The sequence below is a fragment of the Trachemys scripta genome, chromosome 2 (assembly GCF_013100865.1).
Source record: "Trachemys scripta elegans isolate TJP31775 chromosome 2, CAS_Tse_1.0, whole genome shotgun sequence".
Lineage (NCBI taxonomy): Eukaryota > Metazoa > Chordata > Testudines > Emydidae > Trachemys > Trachemys scripta.
This window is the reverse complement of record NC_048299.1, coordinates 4,027,350-4,040,213: the sequence shown is the minus strand read 5'-3', so window position 1 is coordinate 4,040,213 and position 12,864 is coordinate 4,027,350. Positions and strand designations below refer to the sequence as shown.

The window sequence follows — 12,864 nt, the reverse complement described above, 5'->3', positions numbered from 1 at the left end:
TTAGGCCATGCCTATCGGCGGTGTGACGTGAATGGGAGCTGGGAGCTGGTGCCAGGCAACAACCGCACCTGGGCGAATTACAGCGAATGCGCCAAGTTCCTCACCAACGAAACCAGGGAGACGGTATGCCATGCTTGTATGCAAACTGGGAATGGGGGGATCTGATCAGAACTAGCCAATAGAGCCTTCTGTTCTTAAACAAGCAGTGCCCTGCAGGTTGCTTCCTGATGCTGGAAAGATTCCCAGTGTTTGCAGGTCCCAATCAAATCTTTCCCATTTGTTTCAGTGGGAAATTGCTTCACCTCAAGGGGGCGGAGGTGGGGTGTTCTTCAAGACAGTCAGATATTTGTCATGCACTCCTCAAAGTGGCCTGATCCATTTTCACAGAGATCCAGGGTGGGGGAATCTGGAGGGCACTATGTGGAGTTTCTTAAGAAGCTAAGAGCTGATAACCACAATTTTTTTGGGGGGGGCTCGTTCCATGCTAGTGGAGACCATCACCACCTATGGGCAGGGACCCCCCTACAGGGGTCAGTCCTGGATACTGTTCAATGTTTTCATGAATGACTTGGATAATAGAGTGGAGAGTACGCTTATAAAATTTGCAGGTGACACCAGGCTGGGAGAGGTTGCAGGCTCTTGGGAGGACAGGATTGGAAGTCAAAACAACCCGGACAAATTGGCGAATTGCTCTGAAATCAACAATAAATTCAATAAAGGCCAGTGCAAAGTACCAGCCTTAGGAAGGAAAAGTCAAATGGACCACACAAAATGGGGAGTAACCGGCTAGACAGAGGCACAGCTGGAAAGAATCTGGGGTCTATAGTGGATCGCAAATGGACTATGAGCCAACAATGTGACGCAGTTGTGAAAAAGGCTGATCTCATTCCGGGGGGTATTAACAGGAGTGTCGTATGTAAGACACGGGAGGTGATTGTCCTGCTCTGCTCAGGACTGGTGCAGCCCCAGCTGGAGAACTGTGTCCAATTCCGGGCACCACACTTTAGGAAAGATGTGAAGAAACAGGAGAGAGTCCAGAGGAGAGCAACAACAATGATCAAATGAACTATGAGGAAAGGTTAAAAGAGCTTGGCATGTTTAGTGAGAAAAGGAGACTGAAGCGGGGTCTGATTACAGATTTAAATTATATTAAGGGCTGTTATAAAGAGGCCGGTGCTCAGTTATTTTTTGTATTCACTGAAGATCGGACAAGAAACAATTTGCTCAGTCTGCAGGAAGGGAGATTTAAGTTCAATATTAGGAAAAACTTTCTAACTCTCAGGGCAGTGAAGCTCTGGACCAGGCTTCCAAGGGAGGTTGTGGAATCCCGTCACTGGAGGTTTTTAAGAACAGGTTGGACACCTGTCAGGGATGGTCTAGGTTTACTTGGTTCTGTCACAGCGCAGGGGGCTGGACTTGATGACCTCTTGAGGTCCCTTCCTGCGCTACGTTTCTGTGAGTCTATGCTTCCATGTTATACGCCTCCTTGTGAGTTAGGGACTGTATTCTAGCTCTGTGGGGGAGGAGGGTTACCAGCTTTCCCCAGAAACTAAAATCAGTGGGGGGTAATTACTGCAGGTCCCGGGACAGGTAAACAACTCCAGTGAAGTACTCCACCCTGGGGCGAATTGCATAGTGTGGTTCAGACTGGGTTCAAGGGGCCTGAAGACAGGCAGTTGATGCAATCGAGAAGGGGAAGCAGTGGAGGGATGCCAAGAGAGGGCTGACATGGTCAAAGCCACGGGCTAAGAGAACGATCTTTGTAGCAGCATTCTGACTGGATCTGAGCAGGGTGTTTGTCATGACCAGAGAGAAGGATGTTGCAGCAATCACCTTCGGAGCTTTTGAGCCGCAGAGCTCTGCAGGTCTGGGAAAGGAGCTCCCAGCGTCACAGCAAAATGCAAGGTGGCGTTAGTAGTTAGCATGTATTGTCAGGGACCATTCGCGGTAGAGTGGCCCGGTTACACCTCTGCAGTCCTAGGCCAAAAAGAGGTGGGTAGTGGGTTACAGATCCTAGTAATAAGCCAGAAATCCAGTGTCTCGGTTTGATCAGGATTTTTAGGATTTGATCTGGCAGAGTAATGAATTTAAGTTCCCAAGCTGGTCTTGAGAAAGTGTTGTGCAGGTTTCCTTTGAGGACCGGAACTGACCGTGGAGTGATCGCTTTGTGCAAGCGAAATATTAGAGATGTTAGGCAGAAGAAATCTGCAAGATGTATGTAGGCTCCTCCCTTTCCTCTCCCAGGTGCTGGCTTCTCCCCTCCCCTATGCATTCAAAACTAGGCAGGAGGATGGACTGTATTTAGGGAACAATCCTGCGCTGGCAGGGAAATAGACTGCACGACCTCACCAGAATAAAGCGAGAACTGGATCATCTAATTAAGGCACGTATAGTGGGCCCATGCCCGGTTACCATAGTATTTGAACACCTCACAATCTTTAATGTACCTCATGCTACTCCTATAAGGTAGGCAGGTGCTGTTCTCACTGTTTTAGAGAGGGGAAACTGAGGCACAAAGAAATCAGTCCAAAATCACACAGTGAGTTAGTAGCAGGGCAGGGAATTGCACCTGCATCTGCTAGCTCCTAGGTGACCATGCTAACCACTGGGCGAGCTTTCCCCTCTATTAACACTCTCTTGGGAAGAGGCCTAGGGTCTAGATATTATGCCCTCGTTCCTCTCACTAGTACAGCCACTTCCCTTTCCTCCCCACAGAGTCAGGGCTTTGAGTACACAGCTTAGAACTGGCAGACTGTGAGAGTATATGGGGAAGTGGGTCATCTCACCCTTTACCGTCCATATGCAGGAAGTTTCTACAGCTTCCAGGCAGTGGCCTCTGCCATGTGGGGCTTCCCTGGGGTGAAGCACAGCTGTGTGTTTTGTAAATTGTCTGTTCTTGCACTGGTAGAGTTTAATTCCAAAGTATCAGAGAATCCTGGGAAAGGCCTCGGACAAGCTTTAGCACCCAAATGGCCCAGTCTATGTATACAACCCATATTTTTTTTCCTATTGATGTCACATCCTGAGCATACGGAGGTGGAGTTGACCTGGGTGTAGTGTGGGTCTGTCTAACGAGGAGCAAAGCAGGTCACTCTGCACGGCTCCGAAGAAAGGGGCAGTTCAGGATCGCCTGGCCAGCTGGGTCTATCGTTTCAAAGTCTGCCTCTTGCAGAGAAACAAGGAGGGTGAGGTAATAACTTTTATTGGCCCAGCTTCTGTTGGTGGAAAGAGACCAGCTTGCAAGCTACACCGAGCGCTTCTTCAGGGCAGAGTCTCACGCAAGGTGGAACGGATTGTTTAGCATAAGTAGTTAACGTGTTCAAACCCCTCTGCAGTCAGAGGACAAAAAAGTGGGGGGGCTAATGGGTTACAGACTGTTCTAATAAGCCATAAATCCAGTGTCTTTTTTAAGACCACGATTTTTAGTGTCTAGCAAAGGCTTGAATTTAAGCTCCCAGGCTCATCTTTCGAAGGTGCTGTGCAGGTTTCCTTTGAGGACGAGGACGGAGAGTGTTCAGATGTGGAGGGATTGTTCTGTGAAAAGTGTTTGCCCCCGGGTGAGATGGAGCTTTTGCCTTTGATCGTTTTTCTGTGTGAGTTCATTCGAGAGCATCATGATGGTCTGGTTTCACCCACCCAGTTGTTATTGGGGCATTTAGCCCACTGGCTGAGGTACAGACATGTCGTGCTAGGCATGTGTAGGGCTTTTTAAAGGCCTGTTTAGGGGGTATCGATCATGGTAGCAGTGGAAGAATGGCTGCAGATTTTGCGTCTGTTGTTCTGGCAGGATCTGGTGATGCTTTGAGTTGCTGGGTTCTGGTCTGTAGGGAGCTTGCTTCTGAGGATGAGATTGGGAGACTGTTTGAAGGCCAGAAGAGGGGGATTGGGAAAGATCTCTTTCAGGATGTGGTCCCCGTTGAGTATGGGTTGTAACTGTTGAATGATACCCTGTATGGGTTCCAGTGTGGGGTGGTAGAGACGGTCTCTCAAGCTTACACAGAGCTCTTCTTCAGATCACTTCTCTGGGTAGCTCGAAAGCTGGTCTCTTTCACTGACAGAAGTTGGTCCAATAAAAGCCATTACCTCACCCACCCGGTCTCTCTCGTATCCTGGGACCAGCATGCCTACAACAACACTGCAAACAAAAATGTATATTATTATTCTTTTTCTCTGCTGGCAGAGGGTGGCGATTATAAGACTGTTGTGATAGGATCTCCAGGGTGCAGCCCGGGGCTGTGGGACCTCTGTGCCCCTGAACTCTCTCCAGTCTGGGCTGTCTCTCACAATGCCTTGCTAGTGACCAGCAACAAACCCCTCCAGGTTCTGTTATCACTCAGCACAACCACATGTGGAGCCCCACACCCAGCTCGATTGCATGAATGCTCCCAGAGCCACTCATGAATCGCACAGGGAAAGGCACCGGAGCCAAATCCCCCCAGCTCCCAGCCTTGTACCACAGGAATATACTGTCTTGCACTGCTCAAAGCTGGGTAATGCAAATGTATTAATTGGTTCACCACTTCATCAGTGGAAAGTGGACATACACCAGCCTTTGCATACCTGAGCAGATTACCAAACACTTCAGGCAAAGTCACTGGTAAAGATAAACAGTTAAATGTATTGAGTACAAAAGATAGATTTTAAGTGATTATAAGTGATAGGCAAAAAGTCAGAGTTAGTTACCAAAAGAAAAGAAAATATAAACACGCAGTCTAAACTCTCAACCCTATTAGACTGGGCAATTTCTAGATTAAGCAGTTTTTCTCATTCCACTGGATAATGGAGTTCATAGTACACAATTTCACCCTTGAAATCTGGGCCAGTCTCCTCTGCTTAAGTCTTCTCAGTGTCCTTGTTGCTTGCGGCATGGTTGGGGGCAGGCGAAAGGCGACGCATGGAGCCCCTGTGTTCTGTTTTATACCCTCAATCCCAAGTGCTTGGGGAATACACATCCAGGCATGTCTGGGGGGCATTGCTGAGTCTCCAGGCAAGCTTGGACAATTCCCCTGGTTTGGCCCCATGCAGGTGAGTCATTGCATTGTAGCTCCCTTGCTGGACAATGGCTGTTGATGGGTTGTTTGACACCCTGCCTGGGCGTTGGCTACTTTCCTTGCTGTTGCCTCTGGGGAGCAAATATCTGGCTGATTCCCCCACTTACAGCATGTTTTAGTAACAACCATACAACACGATTCTCATAACTTCATAATCAGTAATGATATACATATATGGAAAGAGAAATGACTTTCAGCAGATCAGAACCTTTCCCCTGATACCTCACACAGCCTACTTTATATGCAAGATCACAATTATATATAAATGAGAAACATGGGGGTTACAGGGTGCTCCCCCAAGGTACAGAATGTCACAATGTCAATATAGCCCTCCAGTCTTTCACACCCTCCATTGAGTGTGCAGAACTGGTAATAGTAATGCCTCCTTCGACTGGTTCTCTAAGTATAGAGGTCAGGCAGATGGATTCTGCCAAGACAGACTCGTCATCTCTACAAAGAGAGTCGTGTTTTCTATTATTATTTTTTTCCCACTGGGAGAACAGCATCTTTGTGTCATCGGTAACAGCTGCACTTAACCAGCAATCATCCGCCAAGGTTGTTGAGAGATTTAGAGAGAGACAGATGGACAAACATAGCCAGTGGGAACCAAACACTAGAAAGTGTTGGAAAAACCTCCCTGTCTCTCTCTCTTTAGATAGGTATTTGTTTAGGTTCTCTGTGTTCTCATTTTAGCTACCGTGGGCTAATTATATGGCTGGCCAAAGCAGCATACAGAGGAGGGTGGAGAAGATTTGCGTCTCTTTCCCTTGCCCTGGATGATACAAATAGGATTATTTCACTTAGAGCAGCGACGCACCTGATCTTTTTGAAATTAGCAAAGCGTGCTAAAACCATCAATGCACGGAGGATTAACAGCTCCTAACTGCCCAGTGAAGCAATTGCTTCAGCGTTGTTTCAAAGGGGAATCTGAGTGCTGGTGAAAGGTGCTGGATTGACAGCCCGGAGACTGATGCCCTCTGGTTAGCTGCAGATCAGGTAGTGGGCTGCCACTGGCATGTCCCTGCATGTCCCACTAATGTGCCGGGAGTGGCCAACTCGGAATGAGGACAGATCTCTCGGGAGAGGGCAGATCCGCGACGGAGTGTGTAGACCCCACGCTGCTGCGGAAGGGGCCAGAGAGGCCCTGTGTGCTGGGCTTGCCCCACCTCTCCAGCCCTGTAAATTCCATATGGTAGGAAGGAAGCCTTTAAAAAGGAGGAAACTGCAGTGAGCTGTGGGGAGAGAGATCACCCCAATCAGGAAACGGCTGGAACGACTCCTGCAGACGCCGGGAGGACTCCCATCCAGGAGATCCCCAACCCTACAGGAAGTGCGGCCAACTCCCAGGGTGAGCCCCAGGCAGCTACCCCATCGGAAGGATGCCTAGAAAATTGCGACACAGACCGCCATGAAGTAAGAATGTATTGCTATCTTTCCCCTTTGAGTTGGCTCCAGGAAGACGTTGTTCTCGGATGCATTGGGACGTTTATTTTCCTTTTGATCCCCCATCGGAAGAGATGTAAGAAGGTCTGCAAAGGGCGGGGTCCCATATTCAAGAAGCTTGAAATTGACTCTAAGCCACCCCATGTCGATAACTGGGCGTGGCCAGGGACTCCCGCCATCTGGGAGAAAAACCTAGGGGAACTCTTTGACAGGCCCATAGGAAGAAGGCATCCTGGGAGTTTGGCAAGTGAGAGGAGGGAGCTTCTTAAAGAGGTGTCCTAGTGGCCTGATCATGGAGGTCCGAAGGGATTTCAGGGAGCCCTCCGGGGCTGTGCTGAAAGCTACCCCGGCTCAGTGAGTTTGTGTCTCTTTATGCTAATGCTCTGTCTTTAAGAGCTGCGATAACCCTTCATCCAGCCGGTGGCCATAAAGGAGCCGCACAGGAGCTGAACGCAGGATCTGTGTGTCTCTAGTCACAGGCAGCCTGCTCACTTCAGCCCGACGGGCTGAGAGATCTCTGGCTTCCAGCCCGAGCACCCTGGCCATCCGGCTCCGTTTTGTTTACTTTCCATCTGGTGTTTCAAGGAACTTGGGGAGTCAGATTCATAGCCCAGCCGGTGCTAGTCCCTCGATGCACCCAGTGTGGTCAGAGAACCTGGGCTCTGTCTGGTGCAATTTGTTTGTTTCATCGTTAACGGCGAGACAGACCCATCTCTGGGGTCCCACGACCTCGTGTCAGGATGTGCGTGACAGCATTTCACTGGCATGGGTTGGCATTTGTGGCAGTCAAAGGCAGTCCTCACTAGTTTTCAGCATGTAATTAACGACCTCTGAATCAGCAGCTTTAACTGAGTCTGTAGATATATGGGCCAGGAAACCCTTATTGAGCTAACCCTGTATCCTAACCATCCCGTCTTACACAACTCCTTAAAGACGGTTGGATCCATTTCCTCTTCTTGACCGATCCCTTGGAGAGCTGTCTAAGGGCGTGGCCAGGTGGAATCATTCTTCCACTCTGGGCTCCTCGAGCTGAATATCTCACATGCGGATATAAGGTGATCCTGGCCTAAATTCACACCCGCGACTTGTGATTGTAGGGCCCTGGATTGAGGCACCTCGAAGGGGCCTGCTTCAGAAAGCACTGAGCACCTGCTCTTTGAGAATCAGGCCTCTTCACGGCAACTGCAGTTGGGCATCCTAAAAATGGAGACCTCCTGGAACACTAGTCATGTCCTCCCGTCTCTCCCGCACCAGATGCTCCATATGCCTGCTCTTGGTGTTCCATTGGAAGACAGGGCACAATGGGCGGTGACGTTTAGTGGCTTGGTGTCTCTTCATTGTGACCGGTGTTATGCACCGTACAGGAACATAAAGCAATGTGAGACATCCTCAGACTCTCACGTGGCGGGTTGCAGGGCGGTAGGGAAAGCAGCCTCAACAAAGCAGCTACTCCAGGTGGGCAGAGCCTTGATCCACCACTCCCCAGGCGTTGGGCTCATGCAGGTTACCTCCTGCAAGAGAAGAGACCTGACCTTGGCTTTGGCACTGGCTTCACCAGTGTGGCTTGGCGCTGGGTGGTAGGAGACTGCTGCAGAAGGAATGGCTCCCAGGCCGGGCAGGAGAGCTGGGTCCAGACTGGAAGAACATAACATAAGAACATAAGAATGGCCGTACCAGGTCAGACCAAAGGTCCATCTAGCCCAGTATCCTGTCTACCAACAGTGGCCAATGCCAAGTGCCCCAGAGGGAGTGGACCAACAAGCAATGATCAAGTGATCTCTCTCCTGCCATCCATCTCCATCCTCTGACAAACAGAGGCTAGGGACACCATTCCTTACCCATCCTGGCTAATAGCCATTAATGGACTTAACCACCATGAATTTATCCAGTTCTCTTTTAAACTCTGTTATAGTCCTAGCCTTCACAACCTCTTCAGGTAAGGAGTTCCACAAGTTGACTGTGCGCTGTGTGAAGAACTTCCTTGTATTTGTTTTAAACCTGCTGCCTATTAATTTCATTTGGTGACCCCTAGTTCTTGTATTATGGGAATAAGTAAATAACTTTCCTTATCCACTTTCTCCACATCACTCATGATTTTATATACCTCTATCATATTCCCCCTTAGTCTCCTCTTTTCCAAGCTGAAAAGTCCTAGTCTCTTTAATCTCTCCTCATATGGGACCCATTCCAAACCCTTAATCATTTTAGTTGCCCTTTTCTGAACCTTTTCTAGTGCCAGTATATCTTTTTTTAGATGAGGAGACCACATCTGTACACAGTATTCGAGATGTGGGCGTACCATCGATTTATATAAGGGCAATAATATATTCTCCATCTTAGTAAGTACAAAAGCTGGCTCAAGGAGGAGCAGTGTCAGCTGACAACGGGGAAAGAGCCCTGACTTTCTCCTGGGAGGATGTCCCCAAGATACAGCCATGCCTGGCACAGCTAAGTGGAGGGAAGATCTCACGGGTAGGACCATGCCCATCCTCTCTTGCCAGAGGACAGAGCCCAGGTACAGGGCTACATTGGAGCTCGCTTACTGGAAAGAAGATCAGGCATTGGCAGGAACCAGTGGAGGCAGCGGCAGGGGGGCAGGTAGAGATGGGGCCAGGGCGTGCCGCAATTCCACATCTCCCCCTCCTGGGATAACACACAGCAGGCTGCGTTGCTGCTGGGGGAAGTGGACAGGAGCCCATCAAAGCCAGCAGCCTGGGATCTGCCCCATTTGAATACACACCCAAATGCCCTCCGGACTTTGCTATTCCGCCTGGGAAGACAGTCGTCTGGGTGATGCCAAGGTACCCAATCCCCTCTCCATGCGGGCGCTGGCTGAGGCAGGCTTGCTTTGGCCGTGCCTGCAGCAGTGTACTAACTAGGCGTGGCCAAGGCAGAGTTTCATTTGAAACAAGTGCACCAGTGTGGCCGGGGGGGACACGATGTTTCCCCTACCCACCTGATCTCCATCCTCCCATCACCACCCAGCTCAAAGGCAAGGGAGGAGAGCAACGTCTGTTTTGTGAAGACAAACATGGCATGGCCCGGGGTGCAAGAACATAACCATGGATGTGAAACTGCTTTCGTGGCCAAATAAATGCCAGATCAAATGCCACAATGCAAGCCACTGCTTCTCGAGCTCTGAGCTCTTATCTACCATCCTTGAGAGCTGGCCTTTCCCAGATCATTGCCGTTTGATCACAATATCTGAGGCTTTTCTGAAAGCTCCAGCTCTTGGAGTCAGGCGATTAGGTGAGATTCTTGGCTTTTATTTTGGAAAAAGGCTAAGTTTGTAGCCGTGATGATTATGGAGAAGAGCTTGAAAACACAAAGGCACAAACCAGCAGGCAACTAAACAGAACCTCACGTTTATTATTTTTAAAACCCTGGTGATTCTTTTAAACCAGTCTCGTGATTTGGAGGGACACGACTCGTGAGTGTCAGGTGACTGGGGTTAGCGACGCTAAGCTGATATGTTAAAGGTGTGTTCCGAGTCGGACAGAGCGAGCACCAGGGAATGAGCCTGGTGCATTGTACAGAGGGGAAGGATGGCCTAGTGGGTAGCAAACTGAACTGGGACGTGGGCTAGGCTGCGAATAGGAGGGTGGGGGGCCTCAAAATCTGTCCCATTACAGGAACGCCGGTCCTTGCACTCCCCGAGCACAAGGACTGCGGCAAGCTAGTTATGGGATGGGGAGGAGCAAAGGATGGGGATGCACCTGCCTCTCCCCAAGTGCACTGTGCCCTTTCATAGGCCATGCTGAGCAGGGTCCTGGGAGCATCTGGCTTAAATCAGTGAGGGTGGTTCTGGGAGCTGCCTCTGGGGCAGTGTATCCCCGCTTCCCACCGCCACAGTTCAGCACTCAGTTAGGGGACTGTATTCTGCCCGGCAAGGGAACAGCTCCCATGATCCAACAGGTCTCTTCCTACATGTCTGTGAGCCTAGCAATCTGTTTTCCCATGATGCCTCTGTGTTACCTGAACTTCATTTTGTTTCCCATGCTTGCAAGTGTGTGCACGTGTTTATGCACGCGTGTGTGTGTGTGTGCGCGCGCATGCATGCATGTGTGCTCGGCACCTTTGTGTCACCATCATTTCAAAGGAGGGCCCCCGTGCTTAAACAGAAAAATTAACCATGCGCTTTAGAACATCTACTGGCCAATCAGAAGGTCCCTTTCGGTAGCACACTCAGAGCTGCTACAATGCAGCCATTGTTTGATGGGGACATGGGTGTTTCCACTTAAAATTCTGAATGGGGAAGGAGAAAGGATTTTGGTCTGCTTGCTTGGCGTAGTAATTCTTCGCCACCACGATCCTGTCTTGGAGCACAAGCCATTGCGGTGGGTGCAAGCACATGTTTCAGCACAGCCAGCATACCCAGCTTCCTTGGGGGAGAAGTAAGTTAAGCCCGGTATTGCTTGTCTCCTGCAACCACTGCTTGAAAAACAAAAAAAGAACATTGGCAAGCCCAGCACTCCGCCGGAGGAAACCACAAGGACATGTTCCCAGGGCTGGGTATTCTGATGTAATAGGGCTTGCGGTTAGCATTCTAGTGTGGCATTTCTAGCCCCAGATCAAAATCAGAACTGTCATTCTGAGTCCAGCGTTACTAATGTTAATGAAACTCCGGGGTGGGGGAGGGAGGAGGAAGAAAGATGCTGAATTGGTTGGTTTCTTCCTGAGTTTATTTCTCTGTTCAGAAGACGAAATGATGATCTGTCATGTTGTTAGATGTTTTAACCCTGCTAAAGCTGATATTCAAACCTGCGACAGATCTGTTCCTTCCTTGAGAGAATGGAGACTCCCTGCAAGAGAAGGTTCCTTGAAGCTGTTACTTAGAAACTGGAGGTGAAAAGACCTCTTAAGTATCTAGTCTGTACCCTTAATGCAAGATTGATCTCTAGAGATCGATGCAGTCTCAAGCAAGGAGGCCTTTCTGATGAGACTTTGCAAACCAAAGTCTTGCATGGACAATAACAATCCTTAGGCACTTCTGAAAGAACAGGTGCTTTCTCTTAGCATCCCTGGGCCAAATTTCTCCTCCATGCATCTTTGTGTTATGTGCTAACGCCCTCCACTCCAGAGCTGGTTGCATGTCAGTGGTGCTGCATATCCTGTGGGCTAAATCCTACACGTCCTTAGTCAGGCAAAAATCATAATGAAATCAATGGGAGTTTTGCCTGAGTAAGAGCCAACAAAGGACATCAGGATTTGGCCAACAGTTTTCAATCTACTTTGGGATCTTTGGGGATGAAAGATGCTGCATAAGTCTAATTTGACACACCCACATAAATCCTGACTCTCCTGCAAAATTCACAGTAACTTTAGTTCACTAGGAAATAGGGGTAGCACTTTGCATGCTGTCCATGTACTCAGAAGACCCCATGATATCCTGTTCCCATAAGCTCTCACTGCTTCTTTGACCTTTGTGTTTCTGTTCTCAGCAGACAAAACAGCCTGAATCTTTATGCTGCTAGTATTGTTGGGTTACAGTAAAGCAGAATTCATTCTAATTTAGTACTGTTTTTCCCCCTCATCATTTGTGCTGCAGGAGGTCTTTTATCGCCTCTATTTGATTTATACTGTTGGATACTCCATCTCTCTGGGATCCCTGACAGTTGCTGTCCTTATCTTGGGATACTTCAGGTAGGCGGCTCTGTTTTTCCTTTTGGGGGGGGTATCCGTTTAATCACACAGGTCACCTGGAGTGGACTGAAGGAGACTTAGGTATTTGTCAATAACAAAGCTCCCCCTTTTGTGTGTGTGTTTCATCTATCGGACACAGGGGTTGTTTTAATATTTACTGGTTGGGTTGTGTGTGGTGCCATTCAAACAAACCTCTTGGGGTTGGGTAGAACCCACCCCCCAGATCCTGATGTAATCACAGCAGGCAGACAGAGCTCAAGACCCAATGCCTCTGTCTGTGAAAGGGATTCGAGCTGAATGGAGCACATGGAAGCAATGGTGCTGATTCTTTGGTCCCCTTGTGGTGCACAGGAAGCAGAAATAGACTATAAGCACCAAGGTAGGGATTCTCCCAGCACGGGGGGCATAGAGCCAACAGAGTTGGATCCTACACCTTGTCCCTGCCAGGAGAGGCCATAGCCGTTTTGCTGGCCAGGATGGAAAATGTTTTCGGTACTCTCGCGCTCATGGGGCGGAGCGAAACAAAGGGGCTGGCTAATTATTGGAGCAAAACTGGCCAATCACAGCAGAGCAAAACCAAATAATTAAATCAAGCTGAGTAGCACAGCAGTCCGGCGCGCCTTAGAAGTGGCAGCTAGACTTACCTGCCCCTGGAATTGGTCCATCTTCCTGCAACCTCACCTGGGCAAGGAAACTGTACCATCCCCATCCTTTGAGGACCACAGCC

General features: G+C 49.3%; 1 protein-coding gene across 1 annotated transcript in view; it reads left to right on the top strand.

Annotated features, from left to right (window-relative positions):
• Positions 1 to 12,864, top strand: part of PTH1R (parathyroid hormone 1 receptor) — a 159,355-nt gene that overhangs the window by 114,197 nt on the left and 32,294 nt on the right. The window contains exons 4-5 of the mRNA XM_034763841.1: positions 5 to 123; positions 12,043 to 12,137. Of these exons, the coding sequence (XP_034619732.1) occupies positions 5 to 123; positions 12,043 to 12,137 (214 nt within the window). The remainder of the gene's footprint in view (positions 1 to 4; positions 124 to 12,042; positions 12,138 to 12,864) is intronic.